Raw genomic sequence first — 19589 nt, 5'->3', positions numbered from 1 at the left:
GAGTTACGGAGAAACACAGAATAATCAGCTGACAGGGGAGAAGGAGCTGTGTGCTAAATATGGAGAAGAACTGTCCGAGTTACGGAGAAACACAGAATAATCAGCTGACAGGGCAGAAGGAGCTATGTGCTAAATATGGAGAAGAACAGTCCGAGATCCTGAGAAACAGAATAATCAGCTGACAGGGCAGAAGGAGCTGTGTGGTAAATATGAAGAACTGTCCCGAATTACGGAGAAACACAGAATAATCAGCTGACAGGGCAGAAGGAGCTATGTGCTAAATATGGAGAACTGTCCGAGATCCTGAGAAACACAGAATAATCAGCTGACAGGGCAGAAGGAACTATGTGCTAAATATGGAGAACTGTCCGAGATCCTGAGAAACACAGAATAATCAGCTGACAGGGCAGAAGGAGCTGGGTGGTAAATATGAAGAAGAACTGTCCCGAGTTACGGAGAAACACAGAATAATCAGCTGACAGGGCAGAAGGAGCTATGTGCTAAATATGGAGAAGAAGAAGGAGCTATGTGCTAAATATGGAGAAGAAGAAGGAGCTGTGTGCTAAATATGGAGAAGAACTGTCCCGAGTTACGGAGAAACACAGAATAATCAGCTGACAGGGCAGAAGGAGCTATGTGCTAAATATGGAGAAGAACTGTCCGAGTTATGGAGGAACACAGAATAATCAGCTGACAGGGCAGAAGGAGCCATGTGCTAAATATGGAGAATAACTGTCCGAGATCCTGAGAAACACAGAATAATCAGCTGACAGGGCAGAAGGAGCTGTGTGGTAAATATGAAGAAGAACTGTCCGAGTTACGGAGAAACACAGAATAATCAGCTGACAGGGCAGAAGGAGCTGTGTGGTAAATATGAAGAAGAACTGTCCCGAGTTACGGAGAAACACAGAATAATCAGCTGACAGGGCAGAAGGAGCTGTGTGGTAAATATGAAGAAGAACTGTCCGAGATCCTGAGAAACAGAATAATCAGCTGACAGGGCAGAAGGAGCTGTGTGGTAAATATGGAGAAGAACTGTCCGAGTTACGGAGAAACACAGAATAATCAGCTGACAGGGCAGAAGAAGCTATGTGCTAAATATGGAGAAGAACTGTCCGAGATCCTGAGAAACACAGAATAATCAGCTGACAGGGCAGAAGGCGCTATGTGCTAAATATGGAGAAGAACTGTCCGAGATCCTGAGAAACACAGAATAATCAGCTGACAGGGCAGAAGGAGCTGGGTGGTAAATATGAATAAGAACTGTCCCGAGTTACGGAGAAACACAGAATAATCAGCTGACAGGGCAGAAGGAGCTGTGTGCTAAATATGGAGAAGAACTGTCCAAGATCCTGAGAAACACAGAATAATCAGCTGACAGGGCAGAAGGAGCTATGTGCTAAATATGGAGAAGAACTGTTCGAGTAACTGAGAAACACAGAATATTCAGCTGACAGGGCAGAAGGAGCTGGGTGGTAAATATGAAGAAGAACTTTCCCGAGTTACGGAGAAACACAGAATAATCAGCTGACAGGGCAGAAGGAGCTGTGTGCTAAATATGGAGAAGAACTGTCCAAGATCCTGAGAAACACAGAATAATCAGCTGACAGGGCAGAAGGAGCTATGTGCTAAATATGAAGAACTGTTCGAGTAACTGAGAAACAGAATAATCAGCTGACAGGGCAGAAGGCGCTATGTGCTAAATATGGAGAAGAACTGTCCGAGATCCTGAGAAACACAGAATAATCAGCTGACAGGGCAGAAGGAGCTGGGTGGTAAATATGAAGAAGAACTGTCCCGAGTTACGGAGAAACACAGAATAATCAGCTGACAGGGCAGAAGGAGCTGTGTGCTAAATATGGAGAAGAACTGTCCAAGATCCTGAGAAACACAGAATAATCAGCTGACAGGGCAGAAGGAGCTGTGTGGTAAATATGAAGAAGAACTGTCCCGAGTTACGGAGAAACACAGAATAATCAGCTGACAGGGCAGAAGGAGCTATGTGCTAAATATGGAGAAGAACTGTCCGAGATCCTGAGAAACACAGAATAATCAGCTGACAGGGCAGAAGGAGCTATGTGCTAAATATGTAGAAGAAGAAGGAGCTATGTGATAAATATGGAGAAGAACTGTCCGAGATCCTGAGAAACAGAATAATCAGCTGACAGGGCAGAAGGAGCTATGTGCTAAATATGGAGAAGAACTGTCCGAGATCCTGAGAAACACAGAATAATCAGCTGACAGGGCAGAAGGAGCTGGGTGGTAAATATGAATAAGAACTGTCCCGAGTTACGGAGAAACACAGAATAATCAGCTGACAGGGCAGAAGGAGCTGTGTGCTAAATATGAAGAAGAACTGTCCCGAGTTACGGAGAAACACAGAATAATCAGCTGACAGGGGAGAAGGAGCTGTGTGCTAAATATGGAGAAGAACTGTCCGAGTTACGGAGAAACACAGAATAATCAGCTGACAGGGCAGAAGGAGCTATGTGCTAAATATGTAGAAGAAGAAGGAGCTATGTGATAAATATGGAGAAGAACTGTCCGAGATCCTGAGAAACAGAATAATCAGCTGACAGGGCAGAAGGAGCTATGTGCTAAATATGGAGAAGAACTGTCCGAGATCCTGAGAAACACAGAATAATCAGCTGACAGGGCAGAAGGAGCTGGGTGGTAAATATGAAGAACTGTCCCGAGTTACGGAGAAACACAGAATAATCAGCTGACAGGGCAGAAGGAGCTGTGTGGTAAATATGAAGAAGAACTGTCCCGAGTTACGGAGAAACACAGAATAATCAGCTGACAGGGGAGAAGGAGCTGTGTGCTAAATATGGAGAAGAACTGTCCGAGTTACGGAGAAACACAGAATAATCAGCTGACAGGGCAGAAGGAGCTATGTGCTAAATATGGAGAAGAACAGTCCGAGATCCTGAGAAACAGAATAATCAGCTGACAGGGCAGAAGGAGCTGTGTGGTAAATATGAAGAACTGTCCCGAATTACGGAGAAACACAGAATAATCAGCTGACAGGGCAGAAGGAGCTATGTGCTAAATATGGAGAACTGTCCGAGATCCTGAGAAACACAGAATAATCAGCTGACAGGGCAGAAGGAACTATGTGCTAAATATGGAGAACTGTCCGAGATCCTGAGAAACACAGAATAATCAGCTGACAGGGCAGAAGGAGCTGGGTGGTAAATATGAAGAAGAACTGTCCCGAGTTACGGAGAAACACAGAATAATCAGCTGACAGGGCAGAAGGAGCTATGTGCTAAATATGGAGAAGAAGAAGGAGCTATGTGCTAAATATGGAGAAGAAGAAGGAGCTGTGTGCTAAATATGGAGAAGAACTGTCCCGAGTTACGGAGAAACACAGAATAATCAGCTGACAGGGCAGAAGGAGCTATGTGCTAAATATGGAGAAGAACTGTCCGAGTTATGGAGGAACACAGAATAATCAGCTGACAGGGCAGAAGGAGCCATGTGCTAAATATGGAGAATAACTGTCCGAGATCCTGAGAAACACAGAATAATCAGCTGACAGGGCAGAAGGAGCTGTGTGGTAAATATGAAGAAGAACTGTCCGAGTTACGGAGAAACACAGAATAATCAGCTGACAGGGCAGAAGGAGCTGTGTGGTAAATATGAAGAAGAACTGTCCCGAGTTACGGAGAAACACAGAATAATCAGCTGACAGGGCAGAAGGAGCTGTGTGGTAAATATGAAGAAGAACTGTCCGAGATCCTGAGAAACAGAATAATCAGCTGACAGGGCAGAAGGAGCTGTGTGGTAAATATGGAGAAGAACTGTCCGAGTTACGGAGAAACACAGAATAATCAGCTGACAGGGCAGAAGAAGCTATGTGCTAAATATGGAGAAGAACTGTCCGAGATCCTGAGAAACACAGAATAATCAGCTGACAGGGCAGAAGGCGCTATGTGCTAAATATGGAGAAGAACTGTCCGAGATCCTGAGAAACACAGAATAATCAGCTGACAGGGCAGAATGAGCTGGGTGGTAAATATGAATAAGAACTGTCCCGAGTTACGGAGAAACACAGAATAATCAGCTGACAGGGCAGAAGGAGCTGTGTGCTAAATATGGAGAAGAACTGTCCAAGATCCTGAGAAACACAGAATAATCAGCTGACAGGGCAGAAGGAGCTATGTGCTAAATATGGAGAAGAACTGTTCGAGTAACTGAGAAACACAGAATATTCAGCTGACAGGGCAGAAGGAGCTGGGTGGTAAATATGAAGAAGAACTGTCCCGAGTTACGGAGAAACACAGAATAATCAGCTGACAGGGCAGAAGGAGCTGTGTGCTAAATATGGAGAAGAACTGTCCAAGATCCTGAGAAACACAGAATAATCAGCTGACAGGGCAGAAGGAGCTATGTGCTAAATATGAAGAACTGTTCGAGTAACTGAGAAACAGAATAATCAGCTGACAGGGCAGAAGGCGCTATGTGCTAAATATGGAGAAGAACTGTCCGAGATCCTGAGAAACACAGAATAATCAGCTGACAGGGCAGAAGGAGCTGGGTGGTAAATATGAAGAAGAACTGTCCCGAGTTACGGAGAAACACAGAATAATCAGCTGACAGGGCAGAAGGAGCTGTGTGCTAAATATGGAGAAGAACTGTCCAAGATCCTGAGAAACACAGAATAATCAGCTGACAGGGCAGAAGGAGCTGTGTGGTAAATATGAAGAAGAACTGTCCCGAGTTACGGAGAAACACAGAATAATCAGCTGACAGGGCAGAAGGAGCTATGTGCTAAATATGGAGAAGAACTGTCCGAGATCCTGAGAAACACAGAATAATCAGCTGACAGGGCAGAAGGAGCTATGTGCTAAATATGTAGAAGAAGAAGGAGCTATGTGATAAATATGGAGAAGAACTGTCCGAGATCCTGAGAAACAGAATAATCAGCTGACAGGGCAGAAGGAGATATGTGATAAATATGGAGAAGAACTGTCCGAGATCCTGAGAAACAGAATAATCAGCTGACAGGGCAGACGGAGCTGTGTGGTAAATATGGAGAAGAACTGTCCCGAGTTACGGAGAAACACAGAATAATGAGCTGACAGGGCAGAAGGAGCCATGTGCTAAATATGGAGAAGAACTGTCCGAGTTATGGAGAAACACAGAATAATCAGCTGACAGGGCAGAAGGAGCCATGTGCTAAATATGGAGAATAACTGTCCGAGATCCTGAGAAACACAGAATAATCAGCTGACAGGGCAGAAGGAGCTGTGTGGTAAATATGAAGAACTGTCCCGAGTTACGGAGAAACACAGAATAATCAGCTGACAGGGCAGAAGGAGCTGTGTGGTAAATATGAAGAACTGTCCCGAGTTACGGAGAAACACAGAATAATCAGCTGACAGGGCAGAAGGAGCTGTGTGGTAAATATGAAGAAGAACTGTCCCGAGTTACGGAGAAACACAGAATAATTAGCCGACAGGGCAGACGGAGCTGTGTGCTAAATATGGAGAAGAACTGTCCGAGTTATGGAGAAACACAGAATAATCAGCGGACAGGGCAGACGGAGCTGTGTGCTAAATATGAAGAAGACCTGTTCGAGTTATGGAGAAACACAGAATAATCAGCTGACAGGACAGACAGAGCGGTGTGCTAAATATGGAGAAGAACTGTCCCGAGTTACGGAGAAACACAGAATAATCAGCTGACAGGGCAGAAGGAGCTGTGTGCTAAATATGGAGAATAACTGTCCGAGATCCTGAGAAACACAGAATAATCAGCTGACAGGGCAGACGGAGCTGTGTGCTAAATATGAAGAAGACCTGTTCGAGTTATGGAGAAACACAGAATAATCAGCTGACAGGGCAGACAGAGCGGTGTGCTAAATATGGAGAAGAACTGTCCCGAGTTACGGAGAAACACAGAATAATCAGCTGACAGGGCAGAAGGAGCTATGTGCTAAATATGGAGAAGAAGGAGCTATGTGCTAAATATGGAGAAGAACTGTCCGAGATCCTGAGAAACAGAATAATCAGCTGACAGGGCAGAAGGAGCTATGTGCGAAATATGGAGAAGAACTGTCCGAGATCCTGAGAAGCACAGAATAATCAGCTGACAGGGCAGAAGGAGCTGTGTGCTAAATATGGAGAAGAACTGTCCCGAGTTACGGAGAAACACAGAATAATCAGCTGACAGGGAAGAAGGAGCTATGTGCTAAATATGGAGAAAAACTGTCCGAGTTACGGAGAAACACAGAATAATCAGCTGACGGGGCAGAAGGAGCTATGTGCTAAATATGGAGAAGAACTGTCCGAGACCCTGAGAAACAGAATAATCAGCTGACAGGGCAGAAGGAGCTGTGTGGTAAATATGGAGAAAAACTGTCCGAGTTACGGAGAAACACAGAATAATCAGCTAACAGGGCAGAAGGAGCTATGTGCTAAATATGGAGAAGAACTGTCCCGAGTTACGGAGAAACACAGAATAATCAGCTGACAGGGCAGAAGGAGCTATGTGCTAAATATGGAGAAGAACTGTCCGAGATCCTGAGAAACACAGAATAATCAGCTGACAGGGCAGAAGGAGCTGTGTGGTAAATATGAAGAAGAACTGTCCCGAGTTACGGAGAAACACAGAATAATCAGCTGACAGGGCAGAAGGAGCTGTGTGCTAAATATGGAGAAGAACTATCAAGTTACGGAGAAACACAGAATAATCAGCTGACAGGGCAGAAGGAGCTATGTGCTAAATATGGAGAAGAAGGAGCTATGTGCTAAATATGGAGAAGAACTGTCCGAGATCCTGAGAAACAGAATAATCAGCTGACAGGGCAGAAGGAGCTATGTGCGAAATATGGAGAAGAACTGTCCGAGATCCTGAGAAACACAGAATAATCAGCTGACAGGGCAGAAGAAGCTGTGTGGTAAATATGAAGAACTGTCCCGAGTTACGGAGAAACACAGAATAATCAGCTGACAGGGCAGAAGGAGCTGTGTGGTAAATATGAAGAAGAACTGTCCCGAGTTACGGAGAAACACAGAATAATCAGCTGACAGGGCAGAAGGAGCTGTGTGGTAAATATGAAGAACTGTCCCGAGTTACGGAGAAACACAGAATAATCAGCTGACAGGGCAGAAGGAGCTATGTGCTAAATATGGAGAAGAACTGTCCGAGATCCTGAGAAACACAGAATAATCAGCTGACAGGGCAGAAGCAGCTGGGTGGTAAATATGAAGAAGAACTGTCCCGAGTTACGGAGAAACACAGAATAATCAGCTGACAGGGCAGAAGGAGCTATGTGCTAAATATGGAGAAGAACTGTCCAAGATCCTGAGAAACACAGAATAATCAGCTGACAGGGCAGAAGGAGCTATGTGCTAAATATGGAGAAGAACTGTCCGAGTTACGGAGAAACACAGAATAATCAGCTGACAGGGCAGAAGGAGCTGTGTGGTAAATATGAAGAAGAACTGTCCCGAGTTACGGAGAAACACAGAATAATCAGCTGACAGGGCAGAAGGAGCTAAGTGCTAAATATGGAGAAGAACTGTCCGAGATCCTGAGAAACACAGAATAATCAGCTGACAGGGCAGAAGGAGCTATGTGCTAAATATGGAGAAAAACTGTCCGAGTTACGGAGAAACACAGAATAATCAGCTGACAGGGCAGAAGGAGCTATGTGCTAAATATGTAGAAGAAGAAGGAGCTATGTGATAAATATGGAGAAGAACTGTCCGAGATCCTGAGAAACAGAATAATCAGCTGACAGGGCAGAAGGAGCTATGTGATAAATATGGAGAAGAACTGTCCGAGATCCTGAGAAACAGAATAATCAGCTGACAGGGCAGAAGGAGCTGTGTGGTAAATATGGAGAAGAACTGTCCCGAGTTACGGAGAAACACAGAATAATGAGCTGACAGGGCAGAAGGAGCTATGTGCTAAATATGGAGAAGAACTGTCCGAGTTATGGAGAAACACAGAATAATCAGCTGACAGGGCAGAAGGAGCCATGTGCTAAATATGGAGAATAACTGTCCGAGATCCTGAGAAACACAGAATAATCAGCTGACAGGGCAGAAGGAGCTGTGTGGTAAATATGAAGAACTGTCCCGAGTTACGGAGAAACACAGAATAATCAGCTGACAGGGCAGAAGGAGCTGTGTGGTAAATATGAAGAAGAACTGTCCCGAGTTAAGGAGAAACACAGAATAATCAGCTGACAGGGCAGAAGGAGCTGTGTGGTAAATATGGAGAAGAACTGTCCGAGTTATGGAGAAACACAGAATAATCAGCGGACAGGGCAGACGGAGCTGTGTGCTAAATATGAAGAAGACGTGTTCGAGTTATGGAGAAACACAGAATAATCAGCTGACAGGGCAGACAGAGCGGTGTGCTAAATATGGAGAAGAACTGTCCCGAGTTACGGAGAAACACAGAATAATCAGCTGACAGGGCAGAAGGAGCTGTGTGCTAAATATGGAGAATAACTGTTCGAGATCCTGAGAAACACAGAATAATCAGCTGACAGGGCAGAAGGAGCTGTGTGGTAAATATGAAGAAGAACTGTCCCGAGTTACGGAGAAACACAGAATAATCAGCTGACAGGGCAGAAGGAGCTATGTGCTAAATATGGAGAAAAACTGTCCGAGTTACGGAGAAACACAGAATAATCAGCTGACGGGGCAGAAGGAGCTATGTGCTAAATATGGAGAAGAACTGTCAGAGTTAAGGAGAAACACAGAATAATCAGCTGACAGGGCAGAAGGAGCTGTGTGGTAAATATGAAGAACTGTCCCGAGTTACGGAGAAACACAGAATAATCAGCTGACAGGGCAGAAGGAGCTGTGTGCTAAATATGGAGAAGAACTGTCCGAGTTACGGAGAAACACAGAATAATCAGCTGACAGGGCAGAAGGAGCTGTGTGGTAAATATGAAGAAGAACTGTCCCGGGTTACGGAGAAACACAGAATAATCAGCTGACAGGGCAGAAGGAGCTATGTGCGAAATATGGAGAAGAACTGTCCGAGTTATGGAGAAACACAGAATAATCAGCTGACAGGGCAGAAGGAGCTATGTGCTAAATATGGAGAAGAACTGTCCAAGATCATGAGAAACACAGAATAATCAGCTGACAGGGCAGAAGGAGCTATGTGCTAAATATGGAGAAGAACTGTCCGAGACCCTGAGAAACAGAATAATCAGCTGACAGGGCAGAAGGAGCTGTGTGGTAAATATGAAGAAGAACTGTCCCGAGTTACGGAGAAACACAGAATAATCAGCTGACAGGGCAGAAGGAGCTATGTGCTAAATATGGAGAAGAACTGTCCGAGACCCTGAGAAACAGAATAATCAGCTGACAGGGCAGAAGGAGCTATGTGCTAAATATGGAGAAGAACTGTCCCGAGTTACGGAGAAACACAGAATAATCAGCTGACAGGGCAGAAGGAGCTATGTGCTAAATATGGAGAAGAACTGTCCGAGATCCTGAGAAACACAGAATAATCAGCTGACAGGGCAGAAGGAGCTGTGTGGTAAATATGAAGAAGAACTGTCCCGAGTTACGGAGAAACACAGAATAATCAGCTGACAGGGCAGAAGGAGCTGTGTGGTAAATATGAAGAAGAACTGTCCCGAGTTACGGAGAAACACAGAATAATCAGCTGACAGGGCAGAAGGAGCTATGTGCTAAATATGGAGAAGAAGGAGCTATGTGCTAAATATGGAGAAGAACTGTCCGAGATCCTGAGAAACAGAATAATCAGCTGACAGGGCAGAAGGAGCTATGTGCGAAATATGGAGAAGAACTGTCCGAGATCCTGAGAAGCACAGAATAATCAGCTGACAGGGCAGAAGGAGCTGTGTGCTAAATATGGAGAAGAACTGTCCCGAGTTACGGATAAACACATAATAATCAGCTGACAGGGCAGAAGGAGCTATGTGCTAAATATGGAGAAGAACTGTCCGAGTTATGGAGAAACACAGAATAATCAGCTGACAGGGCAGAAGGAGCTATGTGCTAAATATGGAGAAGAACTGTCCAAGATCATGAGAAACACAGAATAATCAGCTGACAGGGCAGAAGGAGCCATGTGCTAAATATGGAGAATAACTGTCCGAGATCCTGAGAAACACAGAATAATCAGCTGACAGGGCAGAAGGAGCTGTGTGGTAAATATGAAGAACTGTCCCGAGTTACGGAGAAACACAGAATAATCAGCTGACAGGGCAGAAGGAGCTGTGTGCTAAATATAAAGAAGAACTGTCCGAGTTACGGAGAAACACAGAATAATCAGCTGACAGGGCAGAAGGAGCTGTGTGCTAAATATGGAGAAGAACTGTCCAAGATCATGAGAAACACAGAATAATCAGCTGACAGGGCAGAAGGAGCCATGTGCTAAATATGGAGAATAACTGTCCGAGATCCTGAGAAACACAGAATAATCAGCTGACAGGGCAGAAGGAGCTGTGTGGTAAATATGAAGAACTGTCCCGAGTTACGGAGAAACACAGAATAATCAGCTGACAGGGCAGAAGGAGCTGTGTGCTAAATATAAAGAAGAACTGTCCGAGTTACGGAGAAACACAGAATAATCAGCTGACAGGGCAGAAGGAGCTGTGTGGTAAATATGAAGAAGAACTGTCCCGAGTTACGGAGAAACACAGAATAATCAGCTGACAGGGCAGAAGGAGCTGTGTGCTAAATATGGAGAAGAACTGTCCGAGTTATGGAGAAACACAGAATAATCAGCTGACAGGGCAGAAGGAGCTATGTGCTAAATATGGAGAAGAACTGTCCGAGTTATGGAGAAACACAGAATAATCAGCTGACAGGGCAGAAGGAGCTATGTGCTAAATATGGAGAAGAACTGTCCGAGATCCTGAGAAACACAGAATAATCAGCTGACAGGGCAGAAGGAGCTGGGTGGTAAATATGAAGAAGAACTGTCCCGAGTTACGGAGAAACACAGAATAATCAGCTGACAGGGCAGAAGGAGCTATGTGCTAAATATGGAGAAGAACTGTCCGAGATCCTGAGAAACAGAATAATCAGCTGACAGGGCAGAAGGAGCTGTGTGGTAAATATGAAGAACTGTCCCGAGTTACGGAGAAACACAGAATAATCAGCTGACAGGGCAGAAGGAGCTATGTGCTAAATATGGAGAAGAACTGTCCGAGTTACGGAGAAACACAGAATAATCAGCTGACAGGGCAGAAGGAGCTATGTGCTAAATATGGAGAAGAACTGTCCGAGATCCTGAGAAACACAGAATAATCAGCTGACAGGGCAGAAGGAGCTGGGTGGTAAATATGGAGAAGAACTGTACCGAGTTACGGAGAAACACAGAATAATCAGCTGACAGGGCAGAAGGAGCTGTGTGCTAAATATGGAGAAGAACTGTCCAAGATCCTGAGAAACACAGAATAATCAGCTGACAGGGCAGAAGGAGCTATGTGCTAAATATGGAGAAGAACTGTCCGAGTTACGGAGAAACACAGAATAATCAGCTGACAGGGCAGAAGGAGCTGTGTGTTAAATATAAAGAAGAACTGTCCCGAGTTACGGAGAAACACAGAATAATCAGCTGACAGGGCAGAAGGAGCTATGTGCTAAATATGGAGAAGAACTGTCCGAGATCCTGAGAAACACAGAATAATCAGCTGACAGGGCAGAAGGAGCTGTGTGGTAAATATTTAGAACTGTCCCGAGTCACGGAGAAACACAGAATAATCAGCTGACAGGGCAGAAGGAGCTGTGTGGTAAATATGAAGAAGAACTGTCCCGAGTTACGGAGAAACACAGAATAATCAGCTGACAGGGCAGAAGGAGCTGTGTGCTAAATATGGAGAAGAACTGTCCGAGTTACGGAGAAACACAGAATAATCAGCTGACAGGGCAGAAGGAGCTATGTGCTAAATATGGAGAAGAACAGTCCGAGATCCTGAGAAACAGAATAATCAGCTGACAGGGCAGAAGGAGCTGTGTGGTAAATATGAAGAACTGTCCCGAATTACGGAGAAACACAGAATAATCAGCTGACAGGGCAGAAGGAGCTATGTGCTAAATATGGAGAAGAACTGTCCGAGATCCTGAGAAACACAGAATAATCAGCTGACAGGGCAGAAGGAGCTGGGTGGTAAATATGAAGAAGAACTGTCCCGAGTTACGGAGAAACACAGAATAATCAGCTGACAGGGCAGAAGGAGCTGTGTGCTAAATATGGAGAAGAACTGTCCGAGTTACGGAGAAACACAGAATAATCAGCTGACAGGGCAGAAGGAGCTATGTGCTAAATATGGAGAAGAACTGTCAGAGATCCTGAGAAACAGAATAATCAGCTGACAGGGCAGAAGGAGCTGTGTGCTAAATATGGAGAAGAACTGTCCGAGTTACGGAGAAACACAGAATAATCAGCTGACAGGGCAGAAGGAGCTATGTGCTAAATATGGAGAAGAAGAAGGAGCTATGTGCTAAATATGGAGAAGAACTGTCCGAGATCCTGAGAAGCACAGAATAATCAGCTGACAGGGCAGAAGGAGCTATGTGCGAAATATGGAGAAGAACTGTCCCGAGTTACGGAGAAACACAATAATCAGCTGACAGGGCAGAAGGAGCTATGTGCTAAATATGGAGAAGAACTGTCCGAGTTATGGAGGAACACAGAATAATCAGCTGACAGGGCAGAAGGAGCCATGTGCTAAATATGGAGAATAACTGTCCGAGATCCTGAGAAACACAGAATAATCAGCTGACAGGGCAGAAGGAGCTGTGTGGTAAATATGAAGAACTGTCCCGAGTTACAGAGAAACACAATAATCAGCTGACAGGGCAGAAGGAGCTGTGTGCTAAATATAAAGAAGAACTGTCCGAGTTACGGAGAAACACAGAATAATCAGCTGACAGGGCAGAAGGAGCTGTGTGGTAAATATGAAGAAGAACTGTCCCGAGTTACGGAGAAACACAGAATAATCAGCTGACAGGGCAGAAGGAGCTATGTGCTAAATATGGAGAAGAACTGTCCGAGTTATGGAGGAACACAGAATAATCAGCTGACAGGGCAGAAGGAGCCATGTGCTAAATATGGAGAATAACTGTCCGAGATCCTGAGAAACACAGAATAATCAGCTGACAGGGCAGAAGGAGCTGTGTGGTAAATATGAAGAACTGTCCCGAGATCCTGAGAAACACAGAATAATCAGCTGACAGGGCAGAAGGAGCTGTGTGGTAAATATGAAGAACTGTCCCGAGTTACGGAGAAACACAATAATCAGCTGACAGGGCAGAAGGAGCTGTGTGCTAAATATAAAGAAGAACTGTCCGAGTTACGGAGAAACACAGAATAATCAGCTGACAGGGCAGAAGGAGCTGTGTGGTAAATATGAAGAAGAACTGTCCCGAGTTACGGAGAAACACAGAATAATCAGCTGACAGGGCAGAAGGAGCTGTGTGCTAAATATGGAGAAGAACTGTCCGAGTTACGGAGAAACACAGAATAATCAGCTGACAGGGCAGAAGGAGCTATGTGCTTAATATGGAGAAGAACTGTCCGAGATCCTGAGAAACACAGAATAATCAGCTGACAGGGCAGAAGGAGCTATGTGCTAAATATGGAGAAGAACTGTCCGAGATCCTGAGAAACAGAATAATCAGCTGACAGGGCAGAAGGAGCTGGGTGGTAAATATGAAGAAGAACTGTCCCGAGTTACGGAGAAACACAGAATAATCAGCTGACAGGGCAGAAGGAGCTATGTGCTAAACATGGAGAAGAACTGTCCGAGTTACGGAGAAACACAGAATAATCAGCTGACAGGGCAGAAGGCGCTATTTGCTAAATATGGAGAAGAACTGTCCGAGATCCTGAGAAACACAGAATAATCAGCTGACAGGGCAGAAGGCGCTATGTGCTAAATATGGAGAAGAACTGTCCGAGATCCTGAGAAACACAGAATAATCAGCTGACAGGGCAGAAGGAGCTGGGTGGTAAATATGAAGAAGAACTGTCCCGAGTTACGGAGAAACACAGAATAATCAGCTGACAGGGCAGAAGGAGCTATGTGCTAAATATGGAGAAGAACTGTCCGAGTTACGGAGAAACACAGAATAATCAGCTCAGAGGGCAGAAGGAGCTGTGTGCTAAATATGGAGAAGAACTGTCCGAGATCCTGTGAAAAACACAGAATAATCAGCTTACAGGGCAGAAGGAGCTGTGTGCCAACAGCTAACAAAACTGAAGCACTCTGCCAAAAACCAAAGTAAACTGCCGATGTGCTGCTTAAGAATGCCTCGGTTTCAGCCAAGAGTATGCAGGCTGTATAGGTTCGCCCCCATCCTTAGATAAGCAAATTATCTGGTTGAGAAACAGCTTGGGGGCATCTTAAAGGTTTATGAAAGGTTTTCTTCTGGATTACATTTACAAGGTATGATATTTGAAAGTTAAGTTTATTGAAAAATTGCTAGAAATACATTATTATTGAGAATGAAAACAGTTACGCGTTAACCAGTTCAAGACTGGGCCAATTATCCCAGATCCTGACCAAGCATATTCAGTTTTTTCTGTACATGCAGTGAAAAATGTTTTCCGGTTCAGATATTCAAGTAGCTCTTGTCTTTTTCGTGACACAATTTTATTTTTATGCCACTATTTTTTTTTTTTTTTTTTTTGGGGGGGCGGGGGTTTCTTTAAAGTCTATGGGAGGTCCTGAAGCTGTTAAAAATGCATCTATTAAAGAATAACATAGCACATGACCATTAGTTAGTAGCCATTTCTACAAAACTTCATTAATGATAAAATTTAAAAAATGGGGTATTTACTATATATTTATTGGCCTGACAAAGTTGTACAGACTACATTTTTTTGTACAGTTAAAAGCAGATTGCCATAAAACAAATTAGACATTTTAGAACATTTCCATCCATATTTAAATGAAAGGATGTTACACTGGATTTTTTTTTATTTCAGTTTTTGACATGCCACATGTGACTACACATGTGAACAGAGCCTTAGAATACAATGTAATGATAGTGGAATGACAGCCATATTTAGCTCTTACCTCGGCAGAAGATCCTCCTCTGTCTCTGCTGCTTGTTTATCACGATCATCAATTTTTAATCTTCCATTTTGAGACTGACTGTATAGATGTTTATTTTTCACTACATTGTTTTTTGTTTTTTTCTTTCTCACTTGATGTTCCAATTTTTTTCCTGATGATTTGGACTTTTTAGCCTTTTTGGCAGGCTTAGTCGATTTTGCTTTACCTTTGCCTAAAACATATACCAAAACTTTCTTATTCGCATTCAAGATATACATTTTGCCATAAAAGCGGTCTCCAACTCAACACTAAAAAGCTAGTCTTCTTACACATAAGGACAAAATATCGGGACAGATACAGCAGCTTTACATCTCATTCCAAAGTCATAAGCATTAATATGGTGTTGGTCCCCCTTGCAGCCATAACAGCTGCCACAAGGTCCGGTGGTATTTCTACTACTTCATCCAAAAAAGCATTACTGTGGTCAGGTATTGGAGGAGACAGTCTGAAAGGTGTTCAATGGAGATGAAGTCAAGAATCTAAGTGCCAAGTTATCACACCCCAAACTCATTCAACCATGACTCTGCATTACATTATGTACTGGGGCACAATTTCATTAACTGTCTTGTTACAATGGGGACATCCATTTACAGTACGATATTCTCATGGCGGCTTTCATCTCACTGCAGAGTAATTATAACAGCAGACAAATTACTGACATTTCTATCTCTCTCATCTCACTGTAGAGCGATAAGTTTCCTGACATCTCTAGATAGGCTGTGCGTGTGTGGAGGAGAGGGGGGTGGGGGAGGGGTCAGAACAGCAGAAGTTACAGTGCTAAAATAAAGGAGGAGAGCTGATGGAAGGGCTTGCAATGTGACACAGCTAAACTAAACTGCACTGCCTCCCCCCCCCCCCCCCCCCCCCCCAATACACCAACTCATGCAGATTAGACCAGGAGATCACGACGGATTTCCAATATTTACAAAAGGGAGAGGAAAAAAATAAGCCCCTGGTTCCTGTTTTTCTAACATTTATATGTAAACCCTGAAGTGCTTAAAGCACAGGAAAAAAATATGTGAATAGTCTTACTTGTGATTTTTGGGAGGCAGAATGAACAAAATTTTAAGCAATTCAACTGCTGTTGATTTTCTATTTTTTTTTTTTTCTTTTAACCCATTCACTCATGGGTATTCTTTTGGTTAGAACGACTACAAGGGTATCAAATTTACAGTTTTTTATGCATTCCACTTTAACACACAACACTTTACAAAACTTTTTTTAATCAGCATATTCTGAGTGCCATAACTTTTCTAGTTTTTTGGCAATAGTCATGTGTGGGCTTTTTTTTTCTTAGAGATTATGTGATACCCTTATTCATACTTCTTACATATGACTTTTTTGGATCATGCTTTATACTACCTTTTGAATGGTGAAATGCATTTTTGCTGTTTTTTTTATTCTCTGCCAAACACATGCACTCTAGGCAGCAATTTGCGTGAATTTCAAGAGCTTGCATCATTCCAGAATGTGCCAACACTGGGTTCTTGTTTTTACACAAAAATTTGTATTTATTGGCCTAAAGAAGTTGTCCACTATCCTGATTCTGGTTTTGCAGAGTGTATGACTAAAGGTACCTTCACACTAAACAACTTCACAACGATATCGCTAGCGATCCGTGACGTTGCAGCGTCCTGGCTAGCGATATCGTTGTGTTTGACACGCAGCAGCGATAAGGATCCTGCTGTGATGTCGTTGGTCGCTGCAGAAAGTCCAGAACTTTATTTCGTCGCTGGACTCCCTGCAGACATCGCTGAATCGGCGTGTGTGACGCCGATTCAGTGATGTCTTCACTAGTAATCAGGGTAAACATCGGGTTACTAAGCGCAGAGCCGCGCTTAGTAACCCGATGTTTACCCTGGTTACCATCGTAAAAGTAAAAAAAAAAAACACTACATACTTACCTTCTGCTGTCTGTCCTCGGCGCTCTGCTTCTCTGCACTCCTCCTGCATCCTGTGTCAGCGCCGGCCAGCCGGAAAGCAGAGCGGTGACGGCAGGAAACCACAGCGCCGGGGACAGACAGCTGAAGGTAAGTATGTAGTGTTTGTTTTTGTTTTACTTTTACGATGGTAACCAGGGTAAACATCGGGTTACTAAGCGCGGCCCTGCGCTTAGTAACCCGATGTTTACCCTGGTTACCGGCATCGTTGGTCGCTGTAGAGCTGTCTGTGTGATAGCTCTCCAGCGACCAAACAGCGACGCTGCAGCGATCGCCATCGTTGTCGGTATCGCTGTAGCGTCGCTTAGTGTGAAGGTACCTTAAGGCCTCGCTCACACAAGCATATAACAGCCGAGTGTTGTGCGATAAAACGTCACATATCAGTTAGACCAGTGTTATTCTACAGGGCAGCTCAGATCCGTGATTATTTTCTCATGCCAATTCGGCATGAGAAAACAATCACAGCTTGCTTCAACTGCATCTAAGAATCGGACTGCACTCACCTATACAAGTTGATGGGTGCAGTGCGATTACAGCAGATATTGGCAATGGTGGAGATGGAGAAATTGCTTTCTCTGTACCTGTGCTGTGATTCTCTCATGGGAGAGGATCGTAGCACAGTGCACTGACACTCGGCTCTTGCTGGCAGTAGAGTTTGAGCCAAGTGTCATTAGCATTCTGTAGCCGATGCTCTCTGGCTAATGTGACACTAGCCTAATAGCTGTCTTGTGGACAAACTAACCCACTTGAGGAAATCCGTAGCTTCTCCAGGAACACCATAGGCCTGGGTCAACATGTTAGGCTATGGGCTTAACTAGATGGACTTAAAGTCTTCCTCCAACCTTAAAGTCTTAGTTACTCACCGGTTAACGGTGTTTTTCATGACAGCACCACAGAGAGAGGGGATCCGCCCTTCAGGAACAGGAAACCTACAGATACACAAGGGTGGCACCTCTCCCAGGCATCAGTTGGTTTACAGAGCACAAGAGGACCACCAAGGTTAACAGCACAATTTATATACAACTGCTAACTATTCACCACGAGTGGACTATATAAAAAAAAAAGGGAAGAGGTGTACACCCAGAACTTAAGAAGACGGGAGGGTATGTACTGGTGCGGTCATGGACCCCGAAAAACACCGTTAACCGGTGAGTAACTAAGACTATCGGTCGTCCATGACAGTCCCTCCCTAAACAGTTTACTCTCTGTAATTCTCTCTGTGGTGCTATGGCTTGCAGCACCCTTACAAAAAAAGAGGTCTGAGGAAGCACCCAGGTTTAATCTATAATGGTTATAGAAGGTGTTTGGAGAAGACCAAGTAGCAGCCTTACATATTTGGTGGATCGACACCTCTAACCTCTCTACCCATGAGGCAGCCATAGCTCTAGTGGAATGCGCTCTTAGACCTTCAGGCACCAGCTTGCCCTTTGAGATGTATGCCAGCGAAATAGCCTCCCTGATCCACCTAGCTAGCGTAGATTTTGATGCTCTATGACCGTTCTTACTATCCTGATAGGATACGAATAGGGCGTTATCTATCTTCCAAGGATCAGTCACTGCTAGATATTCCAGGATACATCTTTTTACATCTAAAGTATGTAGCTTCCTTTCCTTATCGTTAGTAGGATTAGGGAGGAAAGATGGAAGAACTATCTCCTGTGTTCTATGGAATCTGGACACTACTTTAGGAAGATATGCTGGATCAGGGGAAAGTACCACTCTATCATCCCTAAGTTGCATGTAAGGGGGAAGCCTGGATAACGCCTGGATGTCACCTACCCTACGAGCTGACGTTAAAGTAGCCTTCCTGGTGGCTGAAAAATTGGCTCGAATGGGGCTTCAGTCATGGCCGAGAGGACTAAGTTTAAGTCCCACGGCATGACCCTATTCTTCACCACTGGCCTAGACCGTTTTGTCACCTTGATGAACCTACTGATCCAGTAATTTTCAGAAATGTTGCAGCCAAAGAGGGCCCCTAAAGCTGACACCTGTACTTTAAGAGTATTTGGGGATAACCCCATATCCAACCCCTTTTGCAAGAACTCCAAAATCTGGTCTATTGGAGTAGATTGACCTGCTACTACCCCCGAGTTTTGAAGAAATCTTTTCCAGATCATGACAAATTTTTGTGGTGATAATTTTTCTGCTCTTCAGCAGAGTGTTAATCAGGCCCAGAGAGAAACCCCTATCTCTTAAAAGCAACCGCTCAAAATCCATGCCGTCAGACGAAGGCCAACTGCCCGAGGATGGAAGACTGGGCCCTGGGATAGGTGATCTGGGATGTCAGGCAAGACCCATGGGTCGGATATTGACATGGACCTGAGGCATCAAAACCACGTCCTTCTGGGCCAGAAGGGGGCAATTACTATAACTGTGGCCTTGTCCTTCCTGATTTTCCTCACCACCAGAGGAAGTAGAGACAGGGGAGGAAAGGCGTAAGCTAGCCTGAAGTTCCAGTCTGTGAGGAGGGCATCTACTGACAGAGGATTTTCTCTGGGGTTCAGACAGCAGAATTGTCTCACTTTCCGGTATTCCTTTGTGGCGAAAAGAACTACCTCCGGTTGACCCCACCTTTC

The 19589-nt window shown here is 44.3% G+C and overlaps 1 protein-coding gene across 4 annotated transcripts in view; it reads right to left on the bottom strand.

The window, feature by feature from the left end:
- The window catches only part of CENPC (centromere protein C), a 365318-nt gene that overhangs the window by 136669 nt on the left and 209060 nt on the right, over positions 1–19589 (bottom strand). For all 4 annotated transcript variants that reach the window (XM_069743120.1, XM_069743122.1, XM_069743124.1 and 1 more), the window contains one exon: positions 15035–15245. In XM_069743120.1, coding sequence (XP_069599221.1) covers positions 15035–15245 — 211 coding nt within the window. The remainder of the gene's footprint in view (positions 1–15034; positions 15246–19589) is intronic.

The sequence above is a fragment of the Ranitomeya imitator genome, chromosome 1, assembly GCF_032444005.1.
Source record: "Ranitomeya imitator isolate aRanImi1 chromosome 1, aRanImi1.pri, whole genome shotgun sequence".
Lineage (NCBI taxonomy): Eukaryota > Metazoa > Chordata > Amphibia > Anura > Dendrobatidae > Ranitomeya > Ranitomeya imitator.
This window is presented reverse-complemented; position numbering and strand designations above follow the sequence as displayed.